Source organism: Fundulus heteroclitus, chromosome 14 (assembly GCF_011125445.2).
Source record: "Fundulus heteroclitus isolate FHET01 chromosome 14, MU-UCD_Fhet_4.1, whole genome shotgun sequence".
NCBI lineage: Eukaryota > Metazoa > Chordata > Actinopteri > Cyprinodontiformes > Fundulidae > Fundulus > Fundulus heteroclitus.
The window spans coordinates 33880356-33897947 of NC_046374.1; the positions used below are offsets into that span (position 1 = coordinate 33880356).

A 17592-nucleotide genomic window follows, 5' to 3' on the forward strand; every position below is an offset into this window, starting at 1 on the left:
ATTACCTCAGAAGTATTATTTAATGGTTTTTATTTGACCACCTGATCAGTTATTAAAGTTACTTTAAAAGTAACAACTAAGGGTACGATATTTACATTTGTAAGAGTAAGAAAGCATTTTTTAAAGCTTTGCAGAGCCAACAAAAAGCGGTTTAATGTGAATGATTAAATAAAAACTATTAGGTTATTCAAGCCTGTCGATAAACAGAAAACAGTTACTCAGCATATGATTGTAGGGTGACTTGATTTTATTGATAAATACAACATCTAATAAAACAAGACAACACATGACCAGCAAACATAATTAACCTTGGTGACATTTACATTATTTGGTAGCTCTCAGAGCACCACAACAAGCCTCACTTTACACATCAGTGTGTTTACAGTAAAACATAAAGTTTTCCTCCCCAGAATGAGAATGAGTAATAAAATGGGTGTAATACTGATGCCAGCCTCCAGAGGCCACTATAAAACAGATTACGCTGCTTTTCCTTGGATCTATACAAAACTTATTGCAGTTAAATATTTTACATACAACAGTTAAAAAAACAAATTTTTATTCATATTCCTGTTTTCTAAAGACAACAAAGGGTCCAACACGTTTGCATGGGGAGATATTGTCCTGTAAGGTGATTCTCAGACCTAACACAAAGCCGATCTAATCTCACATTTTCCCATGGATTCAACTAAAGTCACATCCGCTTGACTTGGGAATCAGAAAATCCATGCCGGCCGTGTTAATGACACCAGCCAGCAGCGCCCAGTTCCTGGGTTTTCACTTCCCTCTCCAGGAACTGCGTCTTGATTACTGCTTAAGAACTGAGGGCCCGGGGGCCCTGACTGATATAAAAAAACAAATAAACAAGGCACTTAAAAAGAACCGAAGCAATAAATAAAGAACCTCTACAGTTCTTTTGCCCTCATCTGTAGAAAAGACACACAGGCGGCGTACAAACTGCTTGGCGCTCGTGGTAAACATGTTAAATAAATACAGCTTTTACAGGAGCAGCAGAACCTCACACTGAAAAAGTTACCAACAAAACACACACATCATTACCACAGAGCTAGTTCGTTTATACAATAAAGTCACAGATGGTTAAATTTAGAACAGGTCCTTTAACATAACTTCAACTGAAATTCCTACTTTTATATTGACCTTTTTTTTAGCTCTGAAATCATGAAGATCAGATTTGTAGACGTATAGATATATGTATATGTATATATATATGTATATATATATATATATATATATATATATATATATATATATTTTTTTTTTTTTTTTTTTTATATATATATAGACCACTATGAATGTAAATAAAACATCATATGCCCATTCCTATTTCTTTTTGAATTTTTTGGTGTTCTTTTTTTGATCCATTGTGTATATGAAGATTCACTGTATATAACTGAATGCACCTTTCCTACTCTGCACCTTCTTGTATGAGCCGACGTGACGAGTGAATTTCTCCATTGTGAGACCAATAAAGACCATCTTTTCTTATCTTATCTTATCTTATCTTATCAGTGGCTTTCACCTTTGGTCCTCCTTCACGCTTCAGATGTTTCTCTGGCCAAACGCAGCTGATTTAGGGGCTTACATTACCTCCTCAGCACGCCACAAAGTGCTGCACAAGCCTTTTAATCTCTTCTTTAAGTCTGGAGTCAGGGAAACACCTAAAACATGGCAGACGGTAGGTCCCGAGGACAAGCATTAAGAAAAAAAATGTCCCAATTTACTGAGAGAAACACCGAAGCTGAAAGAAGCCATATAAAGTATTAAATACCAATAATTGTGTGAGTGGTAAGATTGTCTCCTAACATGTTTTCTATAAATAATTAACGTTCACATGTTAAAAGCTGGCGGGTTTTCTGCAATAAAATAATCTTGTCCCTGTCGGTATATTTGCGTAAAACTTCACTGGGTCCAAAGCTATCCTCCTTTACTGAATTAAAATGTAACTTTGCTGCTCTTTATTAGCTTTCAGTCCTAAATGCACCGTTACAAATCATCTCAGACAAGGTGGATTAAGCTAAAGATGATCATCTACACACAGTTTTTCATCACTATACTGTGAAAACAGGTTAAAAGCTCAGATTATGTCTAAAATATCTTATCTTGTCTGTGTTTTCCCAAAGACTGGAAAAGCTGCAACCGGAGCGTTACGGATCGTGTGCACGAATGAAAACTGAATAAAAGTGAAAGCGTTTCTGTCAGCCTGGCTGCTGATCAGCCTTCAGGTGGAGGTGAGTCCCTCAGTGGTCGGTGTGTTTGTACTGCAGACTGGTGCCATGATGGAGGGGCTGCAGGCTGTTGGAGAGAGAGCCGGAGTAGCACCAGCAGCACAGGCAGGACTGCAGAGAGACACACAGAGACACACAGAGACACACAGAGACACACAGACCGGGGGGGTTAAAGGTGCATACCGCTGTTTTAATCTGGTCAAAACAGACTTCAGAGGTTGCTGTGCTAAAGTCTTGAGTCACCCCGTAATTTCTTTATAGTCCCATTTTACTTTCAAACTGTTAGATTGTCTTATATATCTTTGAAATTTGTCCTAGACTTGGAGGTAAGGGCAATATTTTGTATGTTTTATGCAAATAGTGTGGTTATGACAGGATACAGGCAGCAAATTAACTAAATAAACATTTTAAACCTGAGAGTAAAATATCTTTGAAAGAGAAAGATGAAAAAAAGGTTGAATCAAAGATATCCGCTGATGACAATATGTGGTTGAACGCTAGTTGGGGATGATTGAATGATCAAATCAAAATCTTTGTTTAGACAAGACAGGCAGCTGGCTAAAAAAAATAAGTCAACTTTCCATCTTATTTTTCTGCATTTTCTGCAAAGACAGAACAGGGTAGAGTAAAAAAAATTGGTTCTATGCCGACACGGCCCTGGTTCATCCTGTAGTTTAGAAGCCTTCTTATGCCTGAATGAGTCAAGGGTTAATAGTCTTAACAAAAGACAATCATTCCTCTGCAAATGGTCTGGAACAAAGTCTAAATAAACTCTTTAAAAGAGATTCAACAAGTCCGTGGAACCATTAGGAGACTATAGGCCCGTTTACACTACACCTAAAAACCAAGCCATGCCGAGACCAGTCCGAGCTTGGTCCAGTTAACTGAGATAAATGCAGCCGTTTACACTCAAGAGTCATCTCAGTTATCCCGGTTCCTTGGTTGCTCCTCGCCTCCTAGTGGCGATCTGCGGTACTGCTGCTCTTTGGGATTGAAGGCGGGACCGAGCAAATCAAAATGGCGGCGCCCGTAACATTCAGGATGTTATTGTTAGACATAGAGTCGGCTTTTGGGACGTAGATAAGACAAACAAACGTCTAATAAGGATTTACAGACGCAGGAAACAACGATAGACGCTGAGGTTCATCACACTGCTAAGCAGAGTCATCACTGGAAATCGTGTGGCACGGTAAGGAAGCTAGTATTATTATGAATGTCTGAAATTTGTCTGAATGGAGTGTGAATCGGGACGTGCAGCCAGACACGCCGGAAAACCCACGGACAGTCAGCTGACTGTAAGGGCATGACGCCGTCTGCTCATGCGCTCCTCGTTCTCAGGGAACCGGGATAAAAAAAACCAGTCCGAGACCTGGTGGGGAACTGGTCTGCAGTTAGCGCGGTCCAGTTATCGTTAGCGCGGTCTGGTTCAGTCTGCTGACCATTTACACACAAGAGTTATCTCGGTTACCGAGCTCGGACTGGTCTCGGCTCGGTTAAAAAAGTGTAAACGGGCCTTAAGAGAGTTTCTGTCTAATTGGAAGAAATAATATTAGGGAAATAGGGGGTGACCCAAGACTTTTGCCCAGTACTGTTATGAAGAAACCTCAAAAGTCATGTAGAGTGCTGAACAAATCAAAATCAATTCTTAATCTCCATTAGAATATTCAAAGATAAGTGCAAATCAAAAGTTTCTGAATTGTAAGTGACAACATCATCTGCATATAACTTGATAAAAGTTATAGCACAGATAAATCAGTTTGAGCAAGGCGTGATTGATTAATTTTATTAAGTCATTGGGTTTTTCTAGGGAGGGCTAACCCCCAGCCACTGAAAAGCTGCTCCTGGACCTGTTTTCTGTCATGATTTGGGCCATTTGTTTGTGTTTTAAAGTTTTGTTTGTGTTTTAAAGTTTTCCATCTTTTGTAACTCACATCTTCTGCATTTGGTCCATATAAACACTTTTTCTCCCATCAGGGCCATTAAATAATTAAAACAATGTATCAGTAGTGTTTATATTGATCCGCTACAACATGATTCGTTAAATCTCACCTTTGCTCCTTTTTTTAATCATTATAATTTTTCCTTTTAGCCCATTAGCAGAAAAGAAAATCAGGTTATTACGCTCAAGTAGAAAGAAGCAACAGGGAATGATCTCCACAATGTAACCAAGTCCAATAAACTTGCTCTTATCATTAAGACCCTCAGTGACATTTAAATTCAAATTGCGTCTTTATAATTGTGTTTCTGTTTTGAAAAATTGGTCCCTGTGGAGTTTCGGTGCGGTCTAATCACCGGCGGAAACATGTTAGTGGTGAGAGGAGAGGCTCAGAGCAGCAGATAAGAGGATTTACAATCAGGTTCTGGTCTTCAGTTTCATTCATTCTCAACATGTGTGTAAAATCACTGCAGACGCTTCACTTCTTAACTTGGGAATCAGAAAATCCCAATTTTTACTCTAATATGTGTAATGTCAGCATTTTAGCTTAGTTTTCCAGTAATAAAAAAAAAAAAGTTGACCTTTCTTGACTTAATGAATTTCTAATCTCCAAGGCCGAGGCAAGATAACCCGGATGACGTGCCTGAAGTTTTTAACACCGTTTTTTTAACACTCCTCTGGAGCCACATAAGGCAAACCCAACCGATGCAGCTGCTTCCACGGACCGCCTGGGAACGTCATGGCCGGCGCTGGAAATCATTTCCATCAGGAGGAAGATAAAGCCTGACGATGAAGCTGCCGGAGGTCACTGTGACACCACAGAAAGCGCTTAAGTGCAAATCCTGCTGCCAGAATAAAACTGCAACGTCACTTAAACCGTATCCTGCAGGATCTTAATGTTCACTTTAGCCCATCAGCATCGCCTAAATAATCAACAACAGCCCAGAAAAGTTAACTTTTCTCTGGACAACAATGGTAGAAAACATTTTTATCCAATTACTATCAAATAAAGAGCCAAAGAACCGTCTGGTAATATAGGAAAAGAGCTAAAAATCTGATTTTTAAAATCCTTTCATTAATTTATTATGACACAGGGAAAACATATCTGGGTATTTTTTTTAATTTAAGGTAGACTTTTTTTACACCAACATCACTGTGAAGCGAAACTGGAACCAAGTCTGCAACCTGGATCTGTCACGTTCTGAAAACATTTGGTACCACATAAAAAGGAAAATTACAACAATACATGGCCGTAACAGCCTAAATTTGATCTGAAGTTAAAAAAATCCCTCTCTGAATAGTTTGCCCGTCTTAAGATTCAAATGATAAAAAAAATAATATGATGAAGAAACTTTATTGTTTCACCTATTCTAAGATTTTAATGCAGTGTTTTTATTGGTTTGAGTTTTCAATGAAGCTGACAGGCCGGGATGATTAGGGCTTTAACCCGAGCAGCCAAGGGTGACTCTGGAGGAGCTGCAGAGGTTCCCCCGCACAGGTGGAGGAATTTGTGGACAGGACAACTACAAGTTGTGAACTCCTAAAATCTGGCCCTACTATTTTGCATCATTGCATCTCCATCTAGCATTATAAATGCCACCAAACTCTTAGTCCTTAAAAGCATCCTTGCACAATCCAATTCTGCACATTCAATGGTTTGTATACTGTGACCTTCTCCTGCATTGTTTACATTTCAATTGTTTTTTATAGTGTATTTTAAACCGATGTTTACTTAACTGTAATCTAACTTTTACTGAAATTTACAAAGCTGTATGCAACAAAATTTAGTTCTGTACGCACTCTGTGCATACAAAATGACAAATAAAGTTGTCTAAGTCTAAGTCTTAATGGAAGAGTGGTAAGGAGAAAAAAACATAAAACAATGACATATAGGAGAGCAGTTTCTTCAAAGAGACACCAGGTGCTCTGGTCAGATGGGACCAAAAATAAAAGCTCTTGACTTACATGTAAAATGTGGTGGAAAACTAACAGTGAACTCAACATCTGCAAAATGAAACATGGCGGTGGCAGCGTCATGCTGTGGGGACCGCACTGTAATGAGTTTAATCCTCTATTTTTGCCTCGTTTCTTCCATTTTCCTTGCTCTATAAGGTCCTTCTGTCGTCTGCTCTCCCCAAATATCTGGGCTCAGTTTTGTTCAAACATTTTCTGTCGTATTATTATTCTTAGTGTTGCTTCCTTTTCAGTCTACCCCAGCTTTACAGCTTCTGTCTTCGCCAGACAACCTTTGAAAAATGATTTAGCTCGTTTGGCTTTACTTGTTCTCATATAGATCAAATAAAGTGATGCTAAAGGGAAAGTATTTGTCCTAAAGTTCCCAGTATCTAAAAAGAACGAGACGGTATCCACGTCCTCGTTTCGCTTTACTTCCCACAAGACGTTTATCACAGGTCGCGACCTTTCTCTGCGACTCCCTACTGTCCCGCAGATAGCTGCAATCTCAAAACATCGTAAAGCCCTCCATGTTTTACATCTCTCATGACCTCTTGACCCCGCTGGGATGTCACACCGACACGAGTCGCTGAGGCCACGTTACGCTCCACAAAGCCATAAAACACGGGCGTGTCTTACCTTAAAGCAGTTCTTGAACTTCTTGGACACGAAGAAGAGGATGATGGGGTTGATGCAGGAGTTGATGGTCGCTATGTTGATGCTCAGGTAGTCCAGCACCAGCAGCAAGCTGCAACCGACAAGGAAAAAAAAGGGGCTTTAAAAACAGAGCCACAATAGGGTAAAAAATAATTTGCTCCTGTTTTTTTTTTGCACCGACTTTAAGAGTTCGCAGCGGCGAACATCGAGCGAGTCGTAGACGGTCTTCTTCAGCAGCCGGCTGAGGTGAAGAGGAAACCAGCAGAGGGCGAAGATGACCACCAGGCAGAACACGGCTTTGGCCACTTCACGGCGCTGCAGACAGGAACATCTTTCAGGGTTTTTAAATCGTATTATATCTAAAGAGGTCATTTACTTAGATTCTGTTTATTTACCTCTGCGTTTAAAACATGGGAACCATCCACAATCATACGGTTTTTATGCTTCCATTAATTCAGAAAGTCTTCAGCATCAGGCACATTTCAGTGGCAGATGGGATCTAATCTATGGTAAATCTTCAGGTTTATTATGAAACCATAAAGCAGGTCCTGTTTGTTCCCCTGCCTCAAAATTACAGCCAGATTTCAGCAGGCGGTATTTCATTCAGACAATCTAAATGTTGCAAAAAGGGCTGGACTTCAAGAATCTGAGGATATTTGCTAGTTAAACCCTATGCACTGAATAAATCTAAGTGTATTTTACCCTAAATGCATTTATAGTGCCTCATACAGATCTGGGCAAACTGCACAGAGTTAACGTTAGGATCAAATCTACCTTTGGGTGATGTCGGAGAATAAGATGAAGGCACAAATTCAGCTTTTTTTTTATGTATTTAAACCTTCATGGTGTCCCCCTCTGTGATAGAAAATATGTTATTCTACGTATCATTCTACAAAATTCTGCGTATCATGCTTTTCAGTCCTTCCTTTTCACACTGAAATCATTCAGTTGTGGTGAAGCTGAAACACTTTGGTCTGAATTTCTCAATTAACCTCCACTTTCCTCCGTTTTTCCCCGTTCTGAGGCGCTCATTTTGACGCTGGCTCTTTAAATCCAAAGGAGGCACTTCACACCCCGCCCCTCTTCAGGTCACACCCTAGTCGGCCATTTTTGCAGTTTTTTGGGGGACGTTGTGATGATCAACAGATGACTCAAAGTGCACAGCAAAAGGTATTTAAAGGTTAAAAAGTGCGTTTTCCATGATTTGTCCCCTTTAAAACTTGTATTTGAAGTGTACCACAAACCATCTGCAGCTCAGAGTGGCGAAAAATGCAATTTCTAAAGTAGAAAGTTTAAATCTGCTTTGAGGAGTTTGGTAAATTAGAGTTTAAGTCCAGGGAGACTCTTACAGAGATACATAAAAGGACATAAAAACAACTGATTCTGGTCAGCTGTACTTCAGAAGAAATTAGATAATTATGCCTCAACAAGTTTGTTCGCCAAAACCAGAAAGGTTTAACCAATTACAGCTGGTTTGTTTCTTTGTCACTGAATGCATTATTAATAGAAACTGACACACCAGCTAAAAATGTTCAAATTACAATCATCCCATAGAAGCTCAAAGAAAATATATGTGAATGACCTGCAATGAGAAAACTAGAGTTTATGAGGCCAATTTGTGTAAAAATGAAATCCAGCGCTGCAGTCTGAGTAAAGATCTAAGTTCCTTTCTGGTTTCTGTCATGGATTGTGCCTCTAAATGCAGAATCAGGGGTTTCTGAAGGTCTTCAACCATTTCCTAAACCTTGTGTCACATGGCGAGGAGAGACCCAACACGTCTGGTATCACGTCTTTATACCAGCTGGGGTGGAAAAAGCTCAAAAAAACATGTGCTACTTTAATCCTGCTGTAGTTTAACACTTCATTAAGACCTCAAGACGTTTTGAATTTAAAACATTTGTGTCTAAACACTGAATTCCTCTCAGGGTGTTCAGACGTAGCTGACATGAAGCTAAAACAGCGTGTTTTTAAGCTAACCAACCTGCTTCAGGTGTTCGCTCAGCGAGATCCTCAGATGGCCCTTCTGGTGCCGCAGCATCTCACAGGTCATGAGGCCGTAGAAAACGGCCGAGCAGGCCAGCGGGACGCAGAAGTAGAAGCCGAACAGCCACCAGTCCTTGGCGTCCCGGTAGAACTGGAACAGAGCGGGTGGAAGATGATCACCGGGACATGAATGACTCGGCATCAGCGAAGCTTTTAGAATTCACCGTGTCCCTAAATCTCTGTGTTTGTTGCCGCGGCTGATTGATGGCTTGTCTCCTGGCTAACCGCGTTACAGAAAATGCATCCATGCCGATTCCCCCGATCCCGCCGGATGTCTCCTGACTTCACAGGATTATTGTTTTCCTGCCTCGTTTTTTTCTCTGATTAGATTTCACTCAGGACCGCTGGACATGGGCGCCAGCAATAACCCCCTCCCCCTTTTATTTTTTATTGTTCTCTGGTTTAGAAACATGAATGAATGGAGACTTTTAACATGAAAAGGCCACAGAGAACATGTGAGGCCATTAAATGGGTTTATTGCAGGAGCTACAAGATGACATGAAAAGAGAAAGGAAACTGGAAGGAGAACCGACATCAGCTCAGAACCAAACATGGGGAGCAGAAAATGTTCCTTTGGGTTTTTATGGAGTTCCTGTCAGAAGTTTATTTGCCCTTTTTTGTTGTTAGAGATTAATTGAGCTGATCTTTTTCAGCTCAATTAAAAAATTGGTTTGACTATAAGAGCAGTTTTCTTTGGGTTTAAAGCCTTTTCCAAACTTTTTCAGTCGTTTTCATCCTCACTGTGGCCAAATCAGCTCAAACTTAGTCTCCTGTGATCAAAAAAAGTATTTTTTCCCCTGGAAGCATTTGACATGACCGTGTGATCAGCTGCAGATTTCAGTCAAGCATGAAGGTGTCCGGTTGTAGCGTGTGGGGGGGTTCCTTCCTTTCTCTCCCTCAGAGTCATTTGTGGCGGTAAACTAACTTTTCTGTTGTTCCAGCAGTCTGCAGCTCGTTGAAACTTGTCCAATGAGCCAAAGATACCAAACAAACCCCAACACTCGTTGTGGAAAGGACAAAGCAGGCCAGCACCGAGGTTCTGGAATGGCTCTGACCTCGACCTCGCTGAAACGTGGTGGACTACGCTGATAAAAGCCTTAACTGAACTCTAGCAGGGCTGGGATGAAGAGCCATGGTCAGAAACTCAGGAAGAAGATAATATAGGACCCGATAGATGGTATTATTTGAGCATAATTAGTATTGTGTTTTGTTATTTTTAATAATGTTAACATTTCCCACAGGATCTGTGCAACGCCATGTTTAAAACCAACTCCAGTCAGTGTCTACTGATGACCAGGCTCATTAAGGTAAATAATATAGGATCAAATTAATTATTTATAATGGCTTAGCACCTAAATACATCACATACTTGTTATCAGGGCATCAACCCTCCAGACCATTAAGGTCTTCTGGTTCCAGCCTGCTATGCAGAACCAGAACCAGAACCAGACACAGAGTTCCTATGCTCCGCTGATCTGGAACAAACTTCCAGAAAACTGTAAAAGTGGGGAAAGCCTGAGTTCCTTTAAATCGAGATTAAAAACACATTTGTTTAAGATTGCCTTCGACTGTTCTAGTTAACTGAATCACCACTTTTTTGTTCTTTTTTTTCTATCTACATTTTATTCCTACTTGCTTTTATTCTGTTTTATTTTGCTACATTTTAATCATGTAAAGCACTTTGCATTGTCTTTGTACTGAATTGTTCTATATAAATAAATTTGCCTTGCCTTGCCTTGCCTATACTGAATTAATGGAGGGGATGATGAGGAAAACGCTTTTTTTCATTATATATCGATGGATGGATGAATGTTTGGAGAGCAGTGACAGGACATCTGATGCCATTTTGTACGAATAAACAACATATTCTGTCGTGGCCACAGTATACGATGCATCTCACTTACTCAGAGCCAGGCTGATATCTCTCTGGAACCAGTGTTTTATTTTCTTCTTAATTCACCAGATTCACTAATGAAGACATCATTTTTAAATGTTCCAGGGGTTTGGGTTCAAGTAGCTTGTGAAGATTCTCAGTCATCCAGGTCATGGTAATTCCAAAAAAAGGTAAAAAACAAAGCAACAAGGCCCTTGTTTGCCAATTGTATAAAGCTTGGTACTCCACATTACTCCAGACTTTTTGAATTGAGAAAGCTTCCTGGAGAGGAAGCGAAACGTCTTCAACTACGGAAAACAAGTCCAGTTGCTTTGTTTTTTTACTTTTTTTTGGAATGATTGGGTTCAAGTGGCTGCGGGAAAAGTTGACGGTCTAATGGCTGACTGTAAATCAGCTGACCCGGGTTCAGATTTAAGTGCCTGTTTGGTTCCAGTCGGTGACCCGGAGACATAAACAGGAAATGTAGCTCCAAACTATCCCAGTCAAGGAGACCTCGCCCAGAAGCGCCTCCACCAACATCATCCTGTGGAGTTGGACTCCTCCCCCCTCTGCTGTAGGACGTGATTATCCTCCATGGCGCTGAGAGATGTGAGGAGATACGCTCCAGGATTAACATCATGTGGCCGCGTGTCCGTTTAGATGCAGCGGTTGTGTTTAACGTGTCTGAATCATTTGTTTACGGGTGAAGCTTCACAGAAGCTGCGGTCCAGCGGTCACTGCAGACCTCACACATAAACGCCTCCCACACCCTGACGACGCTCAGCTCCGGCCCCGTAAACACACTCACAGTCATGAAGGGCGTCTGAGGGTCCAGTATGCAGGTCCTGATGGTGACGTTGTTGTGCTCGAACCTGCGGATGGTGAAGCCCACGGCCTCCGGCACGGCCAGCGCCGCCGACAGCAGCCAGATCACGGCGATCTCCACCGCCGTGCCCGTGGGGACGCCGGTGCCCTGAATCCTGGACCAGGACGCCACCGCGCGGTATCTGCGCACAAAGGGGTGAATTCAGACACGCCTCAGCGCCGCTAGCTGGGCTCAGACTGCATTCCTGAACGTAAACAGAGCCGTGCATGTTAGCTTTCACATTTTGACCCATTATAACCACAACTTTCGAGGTCTACGTTGAGCTTTTGTGGATTAGACCTAAGAAACGCAGCACGTTACTGAGAGAAGCCGCCAAGATGCTCAGGTTCACCTAGGAGGAGCTGCACAGAGGCCCAGCTCAGGTGGAGAATCTGCCGACAGGATAATTATTCAACATGCACACCACTCATCTGGCCTTTATGCGAGGCTGGCAAATGTAAAGGCATTGTTAAAAAGAAGCTATTAAAGGCATACTATGCAACATTTTTCAGTTAATTAATGTGTTCCATACCGTTTTGGGTGATTAAATGAGTCATTTCAGGACAAACAAAGGTTTTCTCGGCCGCCCTGGGGGTCTGTGGGGGAAATACTGTACTTGCAGTTGCAGGAGCTCACGGCCCGCACACACAGAAGACGAGAACTCCATGTGTTTTTGCCCTGCCATTCACTATATGCACGCGCAAAAGCAACAAAGAACCGCGTGTTAACGTCAAATAAACATGCAAGCATATCGAGTTTTATTATTATTATTATTATTTATTTTTTTTTATTATTATTATTTTTTTTTTTTATGTTGGCGGGACGCTACCGCCGGCGCGGCCGCCTCGCCAAGATAGCGCTGCAGGAAGCCCTGATGTTCATACTTTCACTGTGTTAGTCATTGTTTGTACTGCCGTTTTTTCCACTGTTCGTTGCGTTCACCTGTCTGCTAAGCTCAAAACAACCGCGCCTGGCTTGACGGAGAACCAGAACAGCTGAGCATCTTTACGACAGTGAACTTTTACTTTCGCCCTCTGGGGGGAGCCTCGCTGGAAAATCAACCCCGGTTGCATAGTATACCTTTAAAAATCTTCTTTGCATTTTGCCACAAGCCATGAGACACAGCAGAGATGTGAGCTCTGGTCAAATTAAAGAGATCTTGAAGAGAGTACGCTGCCAACTAGGTCCAGATGTGTTGCATTTTGTAACAATCAGAAAAATTCAGAACTTTCCAGGTTCAAGGACTTTTAATGCGAAATTTACTCAGCGGTCGGCTTTCTGGGCATGACTTTTACATTCTTACCTTTTCCGACATAGATTAACCTCAATTTCTACGTAGTTTTCAGTCATTTTGTTTATATTCAGGCATCCAAACTAGTCTTTTTGTGACACTAAAGTGTTACCTGTCCACACTGAGAGCGCACAGGTTGAGGACGGTGATGCCGACCGAAGCCTTCTGCAGGAAGGGGAACAGCTTGCAGAGGAAGAGACCAAAAGGGCTGTCGGCGAAGGGCCACTGCATCGCCAGGAGCTGCGAACGAGAAAAACGGCCAACAGAGCGTCAGCAGAGCGATACGATGAACACAAAAAGCCTTTGCGATCTATCTCAGGGAAGCGTTTGAGGCGCTATCACGATCACAGGGCCGTTTATTTCTGTGCCGTTATCAGCGTAACACTCAGGCTCCTGACTGAGACACTCAACACGACCAGCCACGGCCAGGAAGGTCTTCCTGCATCGATCCCGGCCCAGTCGGGTTATCTGGAAATGACCGAGCAAGCAAAAAGGCTTCAGCGCTCACCTTGTAGACATTGATCGGGATATCTATGGCGATGTATATGAGGTCTCCCAGGGCGAGGCTGGCGATCAGAGCGTTGGGTCCATTCCTCATGTTCTTGTTTTGGTAGATGATCCTCAGCAGCGTGGCGTTTCCCACGATCCCCACGGCGAAGATCAGGCAGGACAGCACCGTGTTCACGTACTTGAAGGCGCTTTTTATGGACGTTTTCTGCAGGCAGGAGGGAGGTATCCGACCTTTGTTGTCCTGGGCCTGAGACCAGTTGGAGTTTGAAGGGCTACGGATGGCTGCCAGGGGTGGAGGGGGGTCAGATGTTCCCACGTCTGTCTGAAGAGGCCGAGGTGTGAAGGCGCTTTGGCCGCCCACATGGGAGGCAAACAGGAGACAGCAGATAAACGGCAGCGAGGTCAACATGTTCTCCACTCTTTACTGGATCGCCACTATCGCCAAACTTTGGTGTAGAAGTCCTTGAAGCGATTGGAGAAACTTGGAAACCGACGGGACTTCCAGAACCTGCTTGGATCCTTCAGAACCAGTGAAGAACCAGAAGGACGATTTAAAGAAGCCGCTGTGTGGATACGTGTCGCAGGAAGTCTTATCAAAGACCTCCAAGTGATTTACAGTGGAGAGGGAGTCTGGAGTTATCTGATTACTTTGTTGTTTGATGGTCTGGAGACAATCTGGAGGGGAAAAAACAAAAAAAATAAAATCAGTGTTAAACTGTGGAAGCAACCAAAGGATCATATGAGCACAGACCAATTATTCTGTAGTTGCTGCTTCTGCCAAACACAACTTTGAAACTTCGTTAACACAAAATAGTAAGAGGAATATCATCCGGATGTAAAATAAAACTTTGAGTCTAAATTAAATGTATTGTCACTCCAGACATTAAAGCCAAAGCTCAGAACGACCCGACAAACAAGAACAATCTTTTACGCTGGTTCAATGATAACAAAGGTAGAGAAAAACCGGCACACTGCAAAAACGGATCTAAAAATAAGTAAAATGTTCTTAAAGTTAGTGTATTTGTCCTTGATTTGAGCAGGTAAATAAGATTATTTGCCAATGGAATGAGTATTTTGACCCCTAAAATAAGATAATTAGATATGCTGCACTTGAAATAAGATGATGGAGATGAATTGTTCCTATTTTAAGTGCAAAAATCTTATTCCATTGGCAAATCATCTTATTTACCTGCTCAAATCAAGGACAAATGCACTCATTTTAAGAACATTTTACTTATTTTAAGTTCTGTTTTTGCAGTGCAGAAGATACCACCCAAAAAAGCTTCTGAATGGTAAGTCTATAAAACACACCCCACACCTCTATAGGGTCATAATATGTGATTAGAATGGATATTTTTGATTTAATTAGTTTTTTTTAATTACAGACGCGACTATCGGCAACACCTTAAAACCCGTCGTATTCCCCGCTTTTAAGCCTTTAGGTCCCATTTTAGGGTTAGGTTGTGTTCAGGAATATCTGACTTAAGAAAGCAAGTATGAATATATTCAGTCCTAAAAATTAGTGGATAGAAAAGAAAAACAGTATTTTCCAGATGTCTACCTTAAATCAGACCGAATGGATAAGGAGGGAATATCAGGAAGAAGAATCACGACAGATTTAGTGATAATTTGAGCAAATCACGTTACTTAAAATATTACATTAAGAATGTAGGAAGCCTGTCAGCGGAGAAGAAGTGGATGCAGGAAATAAGAGTCACAGCTGGAAATCATGAGCTGATTCGTTGGAAGTTAGTTATTCGTGGTGATGTAGACGGGTACAGCAGGATGCAGATGTTTCTTCGCTGCTCTGATAACAATCGGGCTGAAACTGGTAAAAACCTCTTCACTGTAGCAGTGTGACATTTTATTAGGACTGACCACGGAGGAGAAAGTGTCACAATTTGGAAAGATATGCAAGCAACAGTATAGAATAGAACAGAAATCAGTAAAATAGAATATTATTATTGTCCCGCAGTGGAGAAACAGCCGCAAGTACGAGAAAAAAGTTCACAATAGAAGAAAAAAACTGTAAAGTTATTTTGTGAAACACCTATAAATTTTTAGATGTTAAGTTCACTTTCACTGTTTAAAAAAAATGATGTAAAGGCCTGATCTACAAACAATGTCGTTCCTAAGGAGGTTTAAAACACTGGGAGGTTTTGGATAAAGGAAAACAAATACTTCCTGATTTAATAAAATGAAGACAAAAACTCACGATAAACTTAGAAAACCATTCTACAAAATTAACTTAATGTTTAAATTCAACCTTTATTGTTCTTATTTCCTATTTTTTTTTCATTTGACCACAACAACATACCAGTAGGTAAATGTTTAGTTCAGTTTTCTGATCCTTCAAAACCGCAACAATAGACTGAAAGACTAAATATATGTTTGTTTGAATGTACACATCTTTTACAAATATAATTAAAAAGCAGAACACTTTGCACTTTTAGGAACAGCAGGTAAAAAAAAGTTTATACTTGGTTGCAAAAACGGGGACTGTAAGGAGCTCCTTTTTGTCATAAAATACATTTCTTAGCTAATGAAAAAGCATTAAAAACTTAAATGGTTATACATTATTAAAGGAAAAAAGTAAATGCTCACCTGGTTGTGTTCCTCTGCTCTGTGTTTTCAGATAAATTCCTTTCAGGCTTGCCGGATTGAGCAGAACAGAAAAGACAAGTGAGCTGCTGTGGGCTCAGACCAAACTAATGCCGTCTCCTGGGTTCTGGTTTGTAATCACCGCTTATTCACTTTTCTCTCTCCTCCTTCCTTCCCCTCCTCCTTTCCCTCCGCTGTCATCTCTCACCAGCTGTATTCTCTCCTTCCCCTCGTCCACCTCTGCCCCCCCCTCTTCACCGCCTCTCGGTTGTTTCCTCCTCATATTTCTCCTCCTTTTCACTTCATTACAACGGAACATCTCATAAACGCTCTGGAGACTCTGAACTTTTTACTGTCTGACACAAACAGGCAGTCTCCCTGTTTCACATCCCAAAACCTCGGCTGCCAGATTGGTGGAAAACTGAAGTTGTAAACTTTATTATTGCGTTAGCGTTTGAACACAATTGATGCCACACAGAGTCGGTTTATTTGAGCGTACGGGCTTTTCTTTTTATCTTAGAAACAACTTTTATAGGGCTAAATGAAAATTCATTTAAAGATACAATTAGGCTAACACTTGGCTTTTGGTTGTTTTGAAGGGAAATGAACAAATCTTTTATGGCCAATAAAATCCTTTAACGGTGCATAGCCACGTTATTTTACTTACTTTAATTTATACGTCAGTAGCTCACTCTGGTTGCATGCAAGGTTTTTATGAAAGATTATGAAGTCCTGCTGGCATATTACTTGTTTTACATTTTGTTTTAGCTCAGTTTGTCAGTAAATAAAGTATTTCATGTTTATTTCTAATATAATATAGTACGTATTGTGCCTGCGCAGCAGGGGATAAAACAAGGAAGTGGCTAACGGCTATTAGCATCTCCCTGCGCAACATTGAAGAAAGGTCTAAGATCCAGTGGAAAAAAAGCCAAAAAAATATTATTCCAAGAGGGAAAAGACTGGAATGTCTCTGGGAATAAAGTCTGAACGTTGGTGTTCACTGAAGCAGACGCTAAACCTGCCGAGGCTCAGATGTTACGCAGAGTTGACTGACGTGAGTAAATGTTCTGATATGAGGCTTTTAAGTTGCTGTAGATTGGTTTATTTAATTAATAACGTTGGTCTTCAATCACACGAGCTGCTGCTTTACTGCGAGGTATTTCAGAGGGTCAGGCTTGGTCCGCCATTATTTAATACTGTTTCATTAATTAAGCAAACCGGCATTATGATAGTTCTGCGATACTGTCACTAGATGGCGCCACATCTGATTGTATCTGCTCATTGCGCCCGTAATGGGGCTAACACTCTCAGGACGGATGCTTGGTGTATAGAACTTTATTTTATCATGATCAAACGGTTTTTGGTCTTTTTTAAGCATAAAATCAGCTATACACGTCTCTGAGTAGATGTCTAGAGTTCCTTTCATGCCTGCTTTCTATATCAATGACCCTGAACCACGACAACGAGCCTTGCTTAGCCCCTGGATTTGTCCCCCCGTCTCTGGTCAACCTTTTATGATCTAAGCCTGTCCCCCGGACTCTGATCAAGCCTCTGCCTTCCTGTCTGACAAACGAGAAATTAACTTGACATGGTCAATAAAAGGTTTTCAACAAGTAAAAG

The 17592-nt window shown here is 41.3% G+C and overlaps 1 protein-coding gene across 2 annotated transcripts; it reads right to left on the reverse strand.

The window, feature by feature from the left end:
- Positions 1 to 1498: 1498 nt before the first annotated feature.
- LOC105921308 (endothelin receptor type B) lies at positions 1499 to 16195 on the reverse strand. 2 transcript variants are annotated; one of them, XM_036146725.1, is made up of 9 exons: positions 15976 to 16195; positions 14020 to 14046; positions 13370 to 13890; positions 12974 to 13101; positions 11514 to 11712; positions 8771 to 8923; positions 6971 to 7104; positions 6772 to 6880; positions 1499 to 2354 (listed from the first exon to the last, which is right to left on the reverse strand). In XM_036146725.1, the coding sequence occupies exons 3-9, from the start codon at positions 13778 to 13780 to the stop codon at positions 2256 to 2258; spliced, it is 1233 nt and encodes a 410-aa protein (XP_036002618.1). In that variant the 5' UTR covers positions 13781 to 13890; positions 14020 to 14046; positions 15976 to 16195; the 3' UTR covers positions 1499 to 2255. The 2 variants fall into 2 exon arrangements, with proteins under 2 accessions (XP_036002618.1, XP_036002617.1); XM_036146724.1 differs by having other exon boundaries at positions 13370 to 14046.
- Between the last annotated feature and the right edge of the window lie 1397 nt (positions 16196 to 17592).